The 17,599-nt window shown below is 39.1% G+C and overlaps 1 protein-coding gene across 1 annotated transcript in view; it reads left to right on the plus strand.

Moving 5' to 3' along the window:
* The window catches only part of LOC121638076 (endonuclease V-like), a 36,887-nt gene that overhangs the window by 2,642 nt on the left and 16,646 nt on the right, over positions 1–17,599 (plus strand). The window contains exons 3-7 of the mRNA XM_041982520.1: positions 1,394–1,528; positions 3,559–3,598; positions 10,632–10,744; positions 15,702–15,770; positions 15,906–16,034. Of these exons, the coding sequence (XP_041838454.1) occupies positions 1,394–1,528; positions 3,559–3,598; positions 10,632–10,744; positions 15,702–15,770; positions 15,906–16,034 (486 nt within the window). The remainder of the gene's footprint in view (positions 1–1,393; positions 1,529–3,558; positions 3,599–10,631; positions 10,745–15,701; positions 15,771–15,905; positions 16,035–17,599) is intronic.

Consider the following 17,599-nt stretch of genomic DNA (forward strand, 5'->3'; position numbering starts at 1 on the left):
TTTGTCTGGGAGTGATGACTTCATATTTTTGCCAGTGGTTGTAGAAAATGTCATTTATGTTACCTATGAATGGTTTGCATTCCGTGCACAGAAAAGTCCTTCTGATAGAGAAAACCAGAAGATATTCAAAGATCTTTGTGGAAGCAATAAAACCTCCAAACCTGAAAGGGGCATTTGAAGGTTAATTAATGTTTGCCACGCTTGCATTCTCTACATTTTTTCAACTTCCTGTATAACTCAACATTTTCAAATGAATTTAAAGATGAAATTCACAAGTGAGAGCTCTATATTCATTCACACCGCAGCCCAAGGACCATCACGTATTAACCTTTTCTATTTTTCAAGCAGCTGCTGCAAGCTTTGATAAAAGGTTGGTTGTGTGTGATGTTATGGTGTCCTGTAGAAAATGAGTTTCATAGTGATGAGAGAGCTATGACAGCTTGTGTGCCAGAAAGCTGCTGCTGCTGGTCTCCTGGACCCTGCTGAAACTCCACGGGATACCAGGAAGGTTACATGGGAGAATTGTTTACCTGCTCTACTCCTGCTTTAAATAGAAGAGAGGGGCAGAACGGCGTAGTATGCTAACAGTGTGTTACAACGTACCAATTTAAAATGGTATAATTTTTACTAAACTCTTTTCGTTCGACATACTGTCCCGTGGAACAGAAATTCTTCTTTCACCTCTAAGGTTTAATGTATCAGGAAACAGTATTTTAGTAAAAAACAATCTGTTCTCATCAGTTTATAAAATTAGGTAAATACAACCTCACATGAACAACAGCACATCACATATTACAGTATCATTGTTTATGTAGAACAGCTAAGTAAAAATACAGACGCAGTGAACGTCGCTGCTTCAGTTGATTCAGGTTTGCAGCATGCATTTCTGCACAGGCCTCAGAAGGTCCCACGACAGCATTTCCAGCTCTGGACTTCCACTGGATCATTGCAACACCTTCATTCTTTTCTATTTCAGCCGTTGAACACTGCATGGTCTGGCTTTGTTGGGACGTCCACACCTGGAAAGATTGGCAGCTGTCTTTATTGTTTTCCAGATGTGAATAATGTTGTGTAGAACGGTGGAGTCCAAACAGTTTAGAAATCGATGATTTTTTTAATTGTCTTATGGCATTTGCGAAGTTAATATTGAGATTTAAATTTTATTTTTACATGATAGTTTGTTCACCCCTTTTCATAAAGTAACAGATGTTTTATCTTGTTCCCTGTTAATTATACAGCTTGTGTCTGTGTGGATGTGAACTCATCCTGGACAAGAAGTAAAGGAATTTGAAGCTCATGAATCCTGAGAGTTTGACTCACTGTGCTTTAGTCTGGACTGTGGAAGTATTTATATAAACCCAGTGCATTGAAAAGACTTGTTTCTTCCTTTCAGGTTCTGTATGAGGACAGTCAGATGGTGAGCCTGACAGCCCCCTACATCGCTGGTTTCCTGGCCTTCAGAGAAACTCCTTTCCTCCTGGAGGCTCTGCAGCGTCTACAAACAAACCAGCCTGCGTTCATGCCTCAGGTTGGTACCCCAACAAATACATCCATTATTTTGTAGAAAAAAAAAGAAAACCACCTAGATATTTTAATGCCACAGATGAGCTGTTGGCCATAGTTGTCAAATTTTAGGAATGATCCTTTTTTTATTCATGCTGCCTTGTAGCAAAAGGTTTTAAACAAGATATTTCTTTAAAGAGTAAAGAGCCATTTTTACTCTGTAGGGAAGTGCTTCCCAAAGGTTTTACCCACGACCCTGAATATAACTTACATTGGTGTTTTCAACCTTCACCCCTATTATGCCTTCATAAATAAGGAGGATAAAGTGGGTTTTGGTAGATTTGGTTTGCGCCACTGTGGCATATTGATGTGAGTAATAGCTTTTGTTGTTTATGCATTAATGTGTTAAAAAATTAACAAGTTAATTTCAAAAGTTAATCTCTTTGCATTAACATGCCCATTTCGATAGCCCCAATAAAAACTCCAAATTCATTTGATACATGTGGGTTATTATTTTTTTTAACAATGATCTAGTGACCGCCTGAAATTATCTTGGGACCCCCGTGGAGGTTGAGACCCCCAGTTTAGGAAAGGCTGCTATAGACAGCACTGCAGCGACTGCCTCCAGGACTGTTCCTGCTCCATTACCTGCAGCCATACTGTCCTGAAAGTGTCTTCAGCCGCGCTAGCAGTGGTAGGAGGATCAAAATGCAACTAGTGTGGATAAATTAGAATTAATCTGGAATCATTAGAATAACTTGGGAAACAATTTTATCATTAGAGAAGCAGCACTGAAACATTTTGTTTGGTTAAATTACATCATATAACATTCATTCGTTTGCATTCGGTCTGCTTTTTCTCATTCATGTTATTTTCTACACTTTAACTATTAAAGGCTGCCCAGGTTGAAATACGTTGTTCTTTTTGGCATTCTTTTTTTTTTATTTAAGTTATTTCATATGTGTTGAGTTCTGGTCACTGTTAAAGCATTTCAAAACTGCTGCTCTGCTCAAGAAGTTATGTCTGTAGCATCATACAAAACCACCATCCACACAAGTTAAAGAAAATAAATTACATGTAAGATGACCATCCAAAAAAAAAAAAAAAAACTTAGAAGTGAGAGAAAATCTCCAACTTATTCAAAGACAATCAATACTTGCATATTCCAGATTGTAAATGTGAGCACAGCTTGACCAGGACTCCCTGAAAGAAAAGATTTTGCATCTCAGTGGGACTTTGTCTGACTAATAGTAAACAACCGAGAAGTTTTGAACTTTTTTTAAAATGATCACCTACATCCAACAACACATATCAAATATTATCAGTTCCCTTCCATCAAGACATTACCAGACTTCTTGAAATGGTGTAAAACCAGCCAAACTTTATGTACGTTAAATCAACTGCAGCCCGGTGACAAAGCTTCTCTGTTCTACATCTCACTGTTTCTCAGTCCGTCACCTCTAAATCATCCTCACCCACTCACTTCTGTTCGCAACCCACTCTCCTCCCCCGCTTCCTCCCACTCTGTCTTGCCATCATTGTGCAGGCAGGTGTGCAGAAACATGCACACTTTCACACACCAAATGAACACACACCCCGAGTTATTTCTATTGACATTAGGTTCTGGACTTTTCCTGATGACATATAATCTACTACAGAAATATGGCTGTATGGTCACCTCTGACTTTGACTTTTTTTTATTAATGTGTTGCAGCAATCAGGAAGAGGCTCAAACACTCTGCTATCCCACAGTTTAGCACATCTAACTTGTCTGGCAGCAGGAGCTGCTCAGGCCATAAACAAAAGATTAATAGAAAAATATTCGGAGCAGACATGTCGACCTGCATATTAGTCATGTGGTGCTGCTCTGCTTTAGTTTTTAATTACATACATTCCCATCAGCAGGATTACTAAATAGAACAGTGACAGAACAACAATAGTTTCTATTTTTTGTGGTGTTTGTGAATTAATTCCTGTTGTGTGTGTGTGTGTGTGTGTGTGTGTGTGTGTGTGTGTGTGTGTGTGTGTGTGTGTGTGTGTGTGTGTTGTTAACAGGTGGTGTTTGTGGATGGGAATGGTCTCTTCCACTACAGAGGTAAGGTGGAAGCTAACCAAACGAATTTAAAGTCTTTTAACATCATGAAAAAGGTTACAAAACCATCTGCACCGAGTGTGGATTCCACTGATCTACAGTCAGACAGATAAAGTTCAAATGGAGGAAATTTAAGATCACTGTTGCTCTGCTTAAGAGTGACTAAGGAGGACTCCGAGAGCATTTGTGAAAAGGCATTTGCTGTTCTGCAGAACTACTTTGTGAATGTCTTGTGCTGAAAAAATGATACCTGCTATGCTAAAGAAGTAGAAATCTTGTTTACTTTGCAGGAGTATTTCTAAAGTTAAAAACAAATTTCTAAAGATTTGAAGTTCAAACTGGTGTTTGAACTTCAAAGTGTTGACAATGATCCATTACTCTTTAAACATTCATTCAAAGAGTAATGAGTCATTGCAGAAGGCTGAAAGGTAAGTGTTGGCATAAATGGAAGTCCACAGTGTGATAAAGGTTAGTGTGTGACAGATAAAAAGTACATGCATGCAGTGTGGGGTCCATTTAAAGTCATATAACAAGGTAATGAACTACACAAGCAGCCACTAGTTTCAATGCACTCCTGGTGAACTCCGGGGACATTGTGCACACTGTGGAGGTTACTCATGCTGCAACAACAAAATCTGGTCATTTTCAAACACCGTAACATCTTAAAATAAGCTTAATTTCAAAGCTATAAAAGGCAGAAATACCAAAAGTCAAGCTGAAAAAAATTTTTTTTTCTAGTTTCAACAGCTGAAAGAAGGAGGGGTTTTTAGTATTTTGAGATGTTTATGGCTGATGAAAGCCAACAGCTTTCCACAGCTATTGCAACTATTAATGCTGTTGTTGCACCTAATAGTCTGAGGTCATTAAGGAGCTCATGCTGAGTTCTACATGACCAAATCACACCTAAAGAGTGGCACTGGTGGTCCTGACTGAAAAACCAATTTTATTATTTTTCCTTTTTAGCTGTATTTCTGAGAAAGCTTTGATAACAAAGGAATACCAAATTTAAAGAAATACCAAACAGCCCAACTTCTCTCAATGAAAATCCCCACATAATGACCTAAAGCTTCAGGAAAAAAATCATTGAGATGATTAGTGCTGTACAAAAAAGGCAGATTATTTCTGTTAATCTTTAGTTAATTGCAAAAATACATAATTCATCACTTTATTTTGGAGCAGGAAGTTGGTGTTAGTTTTTTACTAAACTTATACGGTACAATATACTTTATTATCTCTATAGGGAAATTTGTCTTAAGCCTGGTACACACATAACGATTTTTGGGCTGTTTTTGTCCAGGTTTTGCCTCTTCCCGAATTCGGACGGCAAACGCCAGATCATTGTGAGATGTCCCTGTCCAATCATCATTTAGTATGTGGTGTGTTACGAGCCGCTTTGTCCCGATAATCCACTCCGAAACGGGTCGTAGCCGACAATTGGGAACATTTAACATGTTTAATATTTCAGAGCCGATTTCTGAAGAACGACGACAACTCGCGTATTCGGGATGGTGGCGTGGCATGGAATGTAGCCAATCAGAGAGCGAGCTGGCTGGGGAACAAGGAAGTAAATAAAGTCCGTGTTCACGCTGTCTCCACTCTGTTATTTTTTTCAGTTCTGGCTTTTTCTTTTAACAATAGTCCCAAAGACCATCATTCCCTCGTCCTGTATGTCCTCTTCCATGCTGTGTGCTGTGTTTTCCGATTGTTGCTAAGTTTCTTCTTCTTCGCTTTTTGCCAGTTGTTGCTGTGGTTCTTCTTCTACGATTCGACGTTTGTCTGGCTCGGAGGACTAGATTGTAGATGAGTTGCGGGACAGCATCTTTACGTGTGCGTTGTTCTGTGATTACATTTTCGGAGCACATCACACACAGTACGATCAAAACTGATTTTTTTTATCTTCACGTGTGAGGTCTCTACCAGATAAAAAATCTCATAAGATTAAAAAAAAAATCCTTATGTGTGTACCAGGCCTTAAGCTCAGTGCTTTGCCCTCTTATGCCTTGTCACTTCAGACTTCTCTCATGGCGCAGCTGCTGCCTGTATAACTGTTTATACCGCTTGGCTCAGTGGGTAGAGTGGTCATCTTGTAGCCTGAGTACTGCCGGTTCGATCCTCGGCCTGTCGAGCTCATGTCGAGGTGTCCCTGAGCAAGACATGGAACCCCAAATTGCTCCCGATGGATCATGGTTGAGCGCCTTGCATGGCAGCTTCCGCCATCAGTGTGTGAATGGGTGAATGTGATTATATAAAGCGCTTTGGGGATCATTCCAGGTACAGTTAAGTGCTATATAAATACAGATCATTTACCATTTTTTGAACACGGATTCTCAGTGACTGGAGAACATTCAGGTGTCACTACCAAAATTAATAATAACGAAAAACAAAAAAAAAAAAATCATGGTCAATACTTACTTTAACAGGTAAACTGTATTTTAATGTCTAGAACATTTTGCCTATACTCTGAACATTCATTATCATCATTTTTCATTACAATGTTCTCATGACTTATTTAAAATCGGTATTAACAACAAAGAGATTAAGTTATATCCACTAAATATACTCTGTTAAATCCAATGTTACATTTTACATGCACACATGTTTTCTTTAAATCTGATTCACTTCAACTCTGTTTCTAGACTCAACAACAACAACAACTCGGCCACACGGTGACCCATTAGGTTAACCAGTGGCAGCTCCTCCATCACGTTGTGGTGGGATGTAATGAATTTTATTGCCATTTCAGCACCTTCTGCAGACCAATTATTACGTTGCTGATTTACTAATGCTGCAGGCAGATGCACTGCGGTTGAGTGCATCTGTCTCTGGATAGTTTGTGTCTTGCTGCTGCTGAGCTTTACAAATGTTTCATGTTAAAAGGTTTTACATGAGTCAGCAAGCTGGTTTTCCACTCAAACGTAGGGTACATGAAATACACCCTGTTCCTTTCTTTGCTTTTGATTGACCTTTTCTGTGGGAGTGGTTAATGTAAGAAGATGGGATTCTTCTCTTTCTCTACTCAGAAACTTGGGTATGCAGTGTCAGAAATAAGGGGTCTTAATTATCTTTTGTTTGAAAAAAACAATTAATAGTTCTGTATTTGAGCAGTCTAAAAAAATTCTAGCAAAATATATCTTAGTATTTCCAGTCTGGGGCTGTTGACAAAAGACTCTTAAGTCTCATTTTATGTTTATCAATCCATCACCAGAACCCAGAACAACAGCTGTGTGCATGATGGGGCTTAATCAAGAAAGTTCCTGGGCTCCAAAATGAACAATCCTGTTCAGTGTCATTAAAAAATCATCCGCAGTTCTTGTCTGCAGTTTCTTTACGATCATGTGGACATGCCAGAATGCTGGTGATGAAATATTTTTTGTATGTGGACATGTTTGGAAAAGGGAAAATGCTTGTTTCTAGTTGAAGAACCTTATCACATCAGTTAAACATGGTGGTGGTAGAATCATGGTTTCCATCTGAGCCAGAACATCACCACCAATGGGTGTGTTTCCATTACCCCTAAAAATGCACAAAACCTAAATATCACAATAAAAAACTCGTAATAGAAACACCTAAAATTTGAAAAACCTCTTAAATAGCACTAAAAAGTGTTTATGCTCTCATGTGGTGGTTTTTCAGACGTGTCAATATACAAGTGTATTGCTAAAGTGTAATGGAAACATTGCACATCATTGGAGGTGACAAAGGGGGTAACATGGCCAGTTCATTTCGAGTAAAGATGGCGCAGTATGTATGGATGAAGGAGGAGATGGAAATCTTTTTAAAAAATAAGATAAAATTATAACCACCACCCTTGATACAAGCAATCTCCATCCTCCTCAAAGTGGAGTCTCATGGGACGAGATTTTATGAGAATTACGACTTATACACTAAACACCATTCAATGGAAACTGCTGCAAATCGTAATTGTACTTTGTCAAAATTTTAGAAATATTACTTTTATTTTACAAAGAACTATAATGGACATGCAGCTATAAATGCGACATTGAATGGTGAATGATACTTTAAAATTCTGCAGGAAAACTTTGTGAATTGATTCTCAGCTTGATCAGGCAGCAAGACATTGATCCACACAACTTGTTCTATCAAGCAGTATTTAATGAGGAACAAAGTTAGACTGACCAAGTCAAAGTCCGTAACTCAGTCCAGTAGGGATGTGAGCAGTTCATGTGGGAGAATATCGCAAAGTTCAAACCGATCTTTACTGAGGAATAGGTTGAAATTCCTCATTAGCAGTTAATGGGAACTTATTTGTCTCCCTCAGGCCACCATTAGAGCTCCGGTTGAGGTATGGACCCCAGAGGAGCTCTAATGGTGTCCTGAGACATCAGATACAAAATGTAAGCAGAGCTATCTGTACTGTAAATTGTGAGGTTGGAGACTTTTACTTTGCCCATGTGGGTCAGATTGAGATCAGTCAAATTCTGAAGCCAAACCAGCAACTTAAATGCTTGTTTATTCCTGAACAATCCTTATGGTGCAGCAGGGTGGGCAGCATCATCAGAAACTACATTTTCTTTGATGTAATGAGGAGATCTGTAGTAACCTGTGCAGGTATAACCACATCCTGATTCCTTGTCTGAGCTGTACATGAGGCACAGGGTATAGTTGAATACTCAAAAAATGATTATTTTGTTCACAGTGGAAATGATCATAAACTTAAGGAACAATGCTAGAATTACTCCTATTCTGTGACATTATATGTTCCATCAACAAATATTCTGCCACAGCTTTTTGGTTCTCTGTCTGATGCATCACACATTAGACAGAGAAGCAAAAAGCTGCGGCAGAATATTTATCTCAGGAAATAAACTACGTTTTCATAAACTATATAACAAACTAAATATAATGTTTCTTATTTCTCGAGGTTGGTATTTAACAAAAAACAAAAACACAGAACTACAAGGTGGGAGGAGGTCAAACAGTAGAAAAAAGTAACTTCATGTCAACTTTTCTGAAGCCCTTTTCCTTCACCTCGTAGGAAAAGGAAGGACCCCCTTCATGCAACTACCAAAAAGCTGTGGACCCTGCGCTGTGGACTATGCTTTCATTAGCTACTTCTCACCATAAATGACACATTCTGTCTGACTCCTTTGCTTTGATAAAAAAAAACAAAGTAAAGGTAATAACCAACATATAGGCTTCCTTTTTTTCCAAAATAAAGAGGAATCATCTGACTGTGGCATTTCTCAGACATGCCTCATTAATGAACTAGTGCAATTTTACTCTTTTTGGGCTCCTAAAGCACTGGTTCCATGTGAATGAAACACCCACAAGATTTAAAAAGAAAAAAAAATCACCAAATAAATAACTTAAGCCAATACACCTCAGCCCGTCTCTGTGTGGATGTGGCCTTAATTTAAAATCACACTAGCTCTGAACAGTCAAAGCCACGAGGACCCTCTGTGCTCTTTGGGGGACCCCCCTTACATCAAGTGCAACACTTTTACATAGTCACAATGCACATTTACATCATAGAAACCATGTTTACATTTACAAAAACAAAAAAAGTACAATGCTGAAACACTTTTACCAAGGACAAAACAATTCCAGAAACAACTGGACAGAAAGTGAAACACTTTTACAATCCTTGATGCAAACTTACATGTACAACTGCAAAACATTTTTACAAAGTTCTGAATACATTGCTGACACACTTTTACCAACGACAAAGCAACTTAAGGTTGAAACACTTTTACAACTTTACCAAAACAGGGAACACAATTACAAACATATGACTCGGCCAGTGTTACGCCAAAATCTGTGGCCCATCAAAATCCATGACCCCCAGGGATCATAGACTCTAAAAAAAGTTCAGCAGCAGGTTTGGCATGCTGATGATCATAATCAGTGTAGACTTGGTGGTTATCAGGCTGCTCTGCTCCTCAAGCTAGCGTGTAGCTAGCTAGTGTAAAATGGACAGGTTTTTGACACAAATAGACCAGAGGAGCAGACCAACAGCCCTGCTGTGGAGGACTCTGCTGCAAAACACCTAAGACCTCATGGCCAACTAAAATCCTAGAATATGATGCAGCATACATTAGGCATGGCTTTACAGCCATACAGAAAAACTGCCATGATTGCCCAAAATGCCCAAGGCTCTGTTTTAGGCCCTCTATTGTTCAGCATCTACATGCTTACACTTAATCATGAAAACAAACAAATTTTCTGACCATAATTATCCTGATGACACTAGTCCTGTGCAAAGTGTGTGCCACGGTCAAATCCACGATGAATATCTCTGGAATAAGATATATATTTGATCTGCTGATACCATATGAGCCACCAAGTTTTCCAAGATCATTTGGGTTGAGTTTGCTATGCATCCTGAGAGTTTAACCTAAACAAAGAGAATCTACATTTAGTTTTTATGCTTCTGATATCTGAAACAAACTACCAAAAACCTGAAATCTGCTTTAAATCTTACTTCTTTTAAATTGGGTCTTTTTTTGTTGTTTGCCACAACCTTTAAAGAGTTTTTCTTTTTTAAACTTTCTTTTTAATTTTCTTGAATATGAACACTGATGATGATGATGGTGGTCATGATGATAATGTCCTTGTTGATGTCTGTGCTATATGTATTATATTATAACTTACTGAGTCTGTCTTATTTAGCATGTACAGTACATTGACTTTCCTTATGTATGAAATATATTAAATAAATTTGCCTTGTCTTGCCCCGCTCTTTTAAATTCTGACTAACATTGTCCTTATCAGTAAATAGATTCACTAAATACTTTCTCGTTGAAAAATATTTGCTGAACATTTAAGATGAGCCCAGCAAACCAAGTAAATTATGCTTTTGTCAGAAGGGTGCTATCCAGTATTAATTATGTTGAAAATCCTAATTGGTTTTTAAAGACTTAGGTTTGTTTTGATCCTGTCAACTGAGTTATTTTGCTTTTGTTGTTATTTTTTATTGAAAGAACTGTGGTTGCCACATCATTTTAATGTAGAGGATGGATGGATGGATGTTTTGAAATGAAATCAGAACTGACTGACACTCCTGGATCTGTTGCAGAGTTCGGCCTGGCATGTCATCTAGGAGTGCTGTCGGGGCTACCCTGTGTGGGCGTGGCCAAGAATCTGCTGCAGGTGCAGGGTGTGTATAAGAACGTGGAGCACCAATCACAAGTGAGACCATCCCCCGACCCAAACTCGATAAAGCTTAAAGGATAAATAATGTTTTTTTTGTCTCCAGACTTGCAGATTTCTAACAGTCACAGTTAGTAAGAATCAAAGCAAAACGAAGCATATTTTCATTGTTTTGTTGAGGCTACAAATCAAACACTTTAAGATGAGGAGTCTGTGCATCTGTTTTCCTCTCTCTGCTGCAGTGTGTTGTTCCTCTGGGGTTTGGCTTACAGGATATAAAAGATGAACAGAAAAATAGATGCAAAGCTGATTCATACTTATTGTTCCTTTCAGCTGCGTTGAAATGCTCCTCCTGTAAAAGAGCTGCTAACCTTGAATAGTCTGCAGATAAATTACTTAAGTTTTCCAAGTGTAATCACTTGAAGTAAAAAAAGCAAAGAAATGTCAAAAAGGAGCAAAGGACAGTATTGCTTTTCAGCGTGTCTTTGTGCGTCCTGCCTCTTTCTGTGAACTTACTTTCACATGTTTCCTTTTTTATGTGAGTGTGTTTGTGTGTGTGTGTTTGGGCTGTTTTGACAGCAAGACTTTCATTGTAAGCCAAGGCCTCCTTGTGTAGCTAATGCTAATGTGACTTTCTGAATACAAATTAAGTTGGAGCATATACCTGTATTGGTCAGAGTATACCAGTGGGACTGGAAAATCTGGATTTCATTAATATGCAAATGTTCACTTTGTTTCTGTCTGGAGCCTCAGTGACCTACTGAGAAAAATAAACTTTGAAAAACTTGCTGATAAATAGGCTGAACAAATAGTTCCAGGTACACATACACTCAGTGGCCACTTTAAACCTGTTCAATAGCATGTTAACCCAAATAGTATCAGCCAATCACACGACAGCAAGTCAAATTATTTAAGCCATGCAGACATGGTCAAGATGACTTACTAAAGTTCAAACTGAGCATCAGAATGATGACAAAAGGAGATTTAAGAGACTTCAAACTTGACATGAACAGGCTGGTCTGAATATTTCAGAAACTGCTGATCTGCTGGGATTTTGATACACAACCATCTCTAGGGTTTACAGAGAATGGTCTGAAGAAGAGAAAATATCTGATTAGCAGCATTTGTCTAGACCAGAATGTCTTGTTGATGTCAGAGGTCAGAGGAGAATGGGCAGACTAAGAGATAAGATAAGCTAAAACCTTATTAATCCCACAATGGGGAAATTTGTGTGTTACTAAAGCTCAACCACAGAAAAACTGAGTAAAAAAAGCCAATTAACAAAATATAAAATACAAATATCGGAGATGGAGGTTGGAGATGATAAAAAACAACAGGAACTCAAACACTTGGTTACAACCAAGGTATGCAGACGAAAGAGCAACGTTCAGCCTTATAGCAGATGGGCTACAGCAGCAGAAGACCACACCGGGTGCCTCCTGTCAGCTAGGACAAGAAACTGAGGCTACAATTCACACTGACTCACCAAAACTGGACAAAAAAGATGGAAAACTGTTTCCTGGTCTGATGAGTCTCCATTTCAGCTCCACATTCAGATGGTAGGCTCAGAATTTGGTGGAATTATCATGAAAACATGGATCCATCCTGCCTTGGATCAACTCTTCAGGCTGCTGCTAGTGTAATGGTGTGGGGGATATTTTCTTGGCCCACTTTGGGCCCCTCAGTACCAACATGGGATGGTTTTCACCACAGTCTACCTGATCATTGTTTCTGTTAACAGCCACTTTTGAGCCTGAACATCAAAAGGATTTTTTTTTTTATTTTTGTACCTCTAATAACACCTCTTCAAAAATTTCAGGATGCAAAATCCTTTTAGCAGCTTAAATAACAGCCACATTGATTTTGCCCTTAAAGCTTAGTGGAACTCTAAAGTTTCAAGTGAGCCGATGTGGACAACCAACAGCAAACATCTGATCCACTGCTAACTCAATCAGTATGTGTCTCACTGTCTACTTATAACCCAAAGACTCTACACACAGCAGTGTAACATGCTAATTCAATTCTATGAAGCAGTGTCTCCATCTCCAACAATTAGTGTCGGTGGCTTTGGCGTCAGAAAATATTATCTTCTCTCTGCCGTGGGGGAGGAAATCGATCTTTATTTACGCAGATCATGGTCGAGCTCGAGGATGCAGTCAAACATATTTGCTTATGCAATCTCTGCCCAAACGTTAGTGTCTGTTTTTATTGTCAGTATCAGATAGCTTTGGAGATACAAGCCCATTCTGCATCTTTAGGTTGAGATGCTGTGAAATTTTAGAGCTCCATCCCGTCCACGCTGATGTAATTGTCGTCCTCAGGGACTCTGTCTAATTAGTCTGCAGGCGCAGACTTAACTGCACACTTTGTGTCAACAACAACTCTGGTGTTGAGTATTTGGTGGAAAATTAGCTGCGAAGTAATGAATGAAACACAATCCACATCATGCTTCCTCCCAGATGTGAGAAAAATTAGCTTTGTAAAAAAAATACATTGTTTTACCGGATCTGCAGCTGATGAGTTAAAACGCTGCCATGCTCATTTAGATGTCAGGGTGCATGAACCTTCCAACAAAGTTTGAAGAAGAAGAAACAAACCCAGATGGCTCTAAAGGGTCCAGAACTAACACGTCTATCACATGCAGGGGAGGTGAAAGTATCATAATACTGTGCGGGTGTCTTTGACCAGTGTAAATCATTTGTTGTAGGATGATTATGTGGGTGGAGAGATTTTTCTGTAGTGTCATGTCATAACTTAATTTGAGCCAACCCCCATTTCTTTATATATTGTCAGGAAAACAGGACATGAGCAGTGATTACTTGTGCAGACATACATTTCTCCAGTATTTCAGGACTTTCTAAAGCTCTTTTTTTGGATGTTTTTGCCTTTTGTTCCGCTGTCTGTCCAGATGACCACACCGTAACGAAAGATTCAGTAACGAAATCTCTTGCTGATTAGCAAAAACTTTAGAAAGACCTTTTCCAGTTGCTGTTTGCTACGTGTGCAGCCAGCGTGTAACCTACCATCGATATGCAGCAGTTCTCTGTGCATCTGAAAGTTGTTAAAGAGGAAGCCTGTGGGTTGAGAAGTGACAAAATGTTTGATGGAGCGGTGACAGGAACACTGCTCTGTCATGATAAAGTGGTGTGCAGAAGTCCCAGTGGACTCATCTAATTTGTTTTCCAAAGAACATTTAAAGTATTTGTTGATGACTGAGGACAACAGAGTATCAGTGTTTTTAAGTCAAAGTAAACGACACAAAAGATTAATAATGAAGAACGCGAGTTTTTCTTCAGAGTAAAGCTGACTCAGGGGCCTTGGTCCCTTCCTGGTCTCCATTTGTTGTGTTGTTTACAGCTGAATTGAATCCTTCTGTGGTGGGTGGAGGTGGGGTAGGATGGCATTTTCTGGTTTTTGTTAAAACAGGATGAAAGATGCCAGAACTCCTTGCTGCTCTGAGTCCTTCAGCTCTTACACTCTGTATTTATCTTTTTATCTTCTAGTTAATCTCTCTTCCATTCTCACACCATCTCCTTCTTTTCATCGTTTTCACCTTAGCCTCTCTTAGTTTTTCTGTCTCACTGATAGTCTGGCTGTAATTCAAACTAGTGTGTTATTGATGACTTTCTCTGTGTTTCTGACTTCTGTTCTGCTCTGGCATCGGTCCGGCTCTAGCGTCAGAGCAGCCAAGCCTCTCTTCCTCTCACACAGTGTTGGCTTCATCCCAGCTGGGATCGGCGGCTCTGTGCGGCCTCTTCCATCTCCCTGCTGGCTGCTTGCTGTAATCAGTCATAGTACAGCAGACACTCCATCCATCACTGAAGCTAAACTCCCTTCATCGCTCTGGCCCATAACCCATAGTGCACCTGTCAGCAGCAGCAACCCACATCGCTGTGCCTGACTTTGCACTGTCTCTTTGACTGTGAGAGCGAAACTTTAGCTCTCGTACGAACAAACTGAAGTTGTGTTTCGATCCAGTTACTTTGAGTTCATTGTCCTTAAATAGAAATTTAGGGCTTCTGTTCGAAGCACCCAGTGAATTAAGTTTCAGTTTCAGTGTCCTTAAAAATATTTTAGATGCTTATATTTGGTTCTTTCAAGTTTTAAAGCTAAAATTGCATAAACATATCTGTATTTATAACAAAAATAACCTAAAATACATGAACTGGACTAAGCAGTACAGAAAATGAATGAATGAATAAAACCCTCACAGAAATGTTGAGCTTCAGGAGCAAAAAGACCAGATGGAAAGACGAGGAAAATAACTGGTTTTGTGTAGCTAAACGATCCTGTGGGCACTGTGTGTAGTTCATCAGGTGTAGCAGCCGCCGTTTAAACGTAGCCAGATCAGGATCCATACTGACGTCTCCCAGACCCACTTTCTCATCTACCTGCTGTACAATAAAGAACATTAGAGCCCACCTAATGTTAAAAATATAACAAACAAAAGGCTCAGTATGGAACACACACATTATAAAATTAAAATCTTACACACACACATTATAATTGTATTATATTTTATTATATTAATTTCTATTTATTTTCATTAATTTATTTTGTTAGACTAATTTAATTTCCTTGTTTATTGATATATTCATGCTTACACATTTATGTCTCAAATTACTTTTACAATAATTTGACAGCAAACTAAATATATTTAAGACTTTTTGTATTCAAGTGTTTTTTAAAAGAACCTGAAGAGAGCAGCATAACTAATAAACTTAACCCCTTCCTGCTTTCACTTCATCAGGGGTAAATAGGATGCCTTGACAGTGTTAACTGGTGTAACTAACCATCCTCAGAAAGTGTAAGTTGTATCTGTTTCCATGTCACAAAGCACAGCTTCAGTTGTTCGATTCACTTGCAGGTTAAAGCCAAAGTGAAGAGAGCCCCAAACCTCCACATCAGGTTAATGGTTGGCTTCACTTGACTGCTATTTGTTGTGGCCTGTTGTACATCTTTTTTTACTTTGCTTTCTGTTTCTTTGCCTCCACAGATAGCTGCTTTGCAGAGAGGAGGAGACAGCTTCCCGCTCACAGCTGCCTCAGGCAAAGTGCTCGGAAAGGTGCGGAGATGGATGGAAGCACACCTTCGGAAGTTTTCCAAAGATCCTGTTAAATTTGTCTCATTTTCTTAGGATGTTTACACTTCCAGAGAGATGAATGTTTAAAAGTTAAGAGGCTTATTTTTTTTAATCCAGGCACTTCGAAGTTCTGACAAGAGCTCCAAGCCAGTGTATGTGTCTGTAGGCCACAAGATCAGTCTGGACACAGCTGTTCGCCTCACGCACTCATGCTGCAGCTATCGGGTACCTGAACCCATCAGACAGGTAGACACACACACACAAACACACACACACACAAACACTGCAACAGTTGAAGCTGAAGAAAAAGCAGACGCCTGTCTGTGATCAGCCGAGACAAAAGCTGAACTCAGCTGTGAGGCAGACGGCGTTTTGGGCTCATCACTTGTGTAACAACGTCCTGCTGTGAAGCGAGGCGGCGGGAACATCACGCTGCGTGGCGCTTCTCAGCAGCAAGGCCTGGGGGACGTGCAGAACTATAGGGATCACAGTACAGAGCCAAATTAGGGACAATTCAAAACTGAGGGGAATTTTTAAATTCCATCACGAATGCAGCGAAATGTGCAAACACCCTGAGAAAATAATAAGACGCCATCTGTCAACAACAAGTCTGACGAAGATGTAGAAGATGAAGATTATTCTGGCTGACAGATTATCATTTGTCTCCGTGTGGAGTATGTGGACATGCTGCTGCTCTTTGTTTTATTTCAAGTACTACATTTATACATTTATTCTATTCCAAAACTTTCATCTTCTTCTGGTAAAGCCATTCGTTAGTTGGTTTAGACATATAATTGGAGTCAGTGGGCCTCATTCACCAACTGTTCTTTCAAACAGATGTGTTCTTGAGTCCTGCTTACTTACATAATTTCCTTTACAAACTGTAGTAGGTTCAGTATGTAAAGAGAGAAACTGCTTTAATATGAGTAGAATATCATTGTATGATTATTTATAAGTGGATCACTTTAAAATGGGAACCAACAGGTTTCCATGCACACCTTTATTATTATTGTCTGTTTATTCTCATTCATTTTAATGGCATGTTTATTTTTCCTCATCTCTGTCTCACCCGTGTCTGTTTCTGTAAGTATCACGACCTTTTGGGGCATTTTGGTGCGTTTACTACCAGGTTGTTATGTGTGGTGGAGGTGAGCAACAAAACACAGGTAGATGAGGCAGAATGGTGAAGGAAGGGTAAAAGGTTCATTTCCAGAAAACTCAGGAACAGGAAAAAAAAAACACACACTACAGGGATTAAACCACAAGGATCTGACAAAGAAAACTGAAAACCTTGGGATTATTAATACATAGAGGGCGTATTTAGCAGCAGGTGAAGTGAATGAGTAAAACACACCGGGTGAAGTAATGAGCCAGGAACAAAAAACACAGAACACATGAGGGAAAGCTACAAAACAGAACACTGAACTTAAACATAACACAAAAACATAAACCCCGATCCTGACAAAACCTAAACATGACAAAAACCAAGATCATGACAGAAGTAAACATGACACAAACCAAAGACATAGACAAAAACACATGAAACAAGAACATTAACTGCGAGCTATGACACAGGTGGCGCGCCCTTCCCACTTACAGAGAGATTGGTATTCACCAGTCTAAGAGGGAATTATTAACAATTTCATGCTCTACAAACATGTTTATTAATCGGATGGTGGGTTTGTCTAAAATTTATTCTCAAGTTTAACTTAAGAACAAATTTAAGAAGGTTTGTGAGAAGATGTTGGTGAATGACCATTGTCATGTTGAGAAGTAAAACTTCTCTTTGATTTTAGCTTTTAGAAGATGCT

This window comes from Melanotaenia boesemani, chromosome 4, assembly GCF_017639745.1.
Source record: "Melanotaenia boesemani isolate fMelBoe1 chromosome 4, fMelBoe1.pri, whole genome shotgun sequence".
Classification (NCBI taxonomy): domain Eukaryota; kingdom Metazoa; phylum Chordata; class Actinopteri; order Atheriniformes; family Melanotaeniidae; genus Melanotaenia; species Melanotaenia boesemani.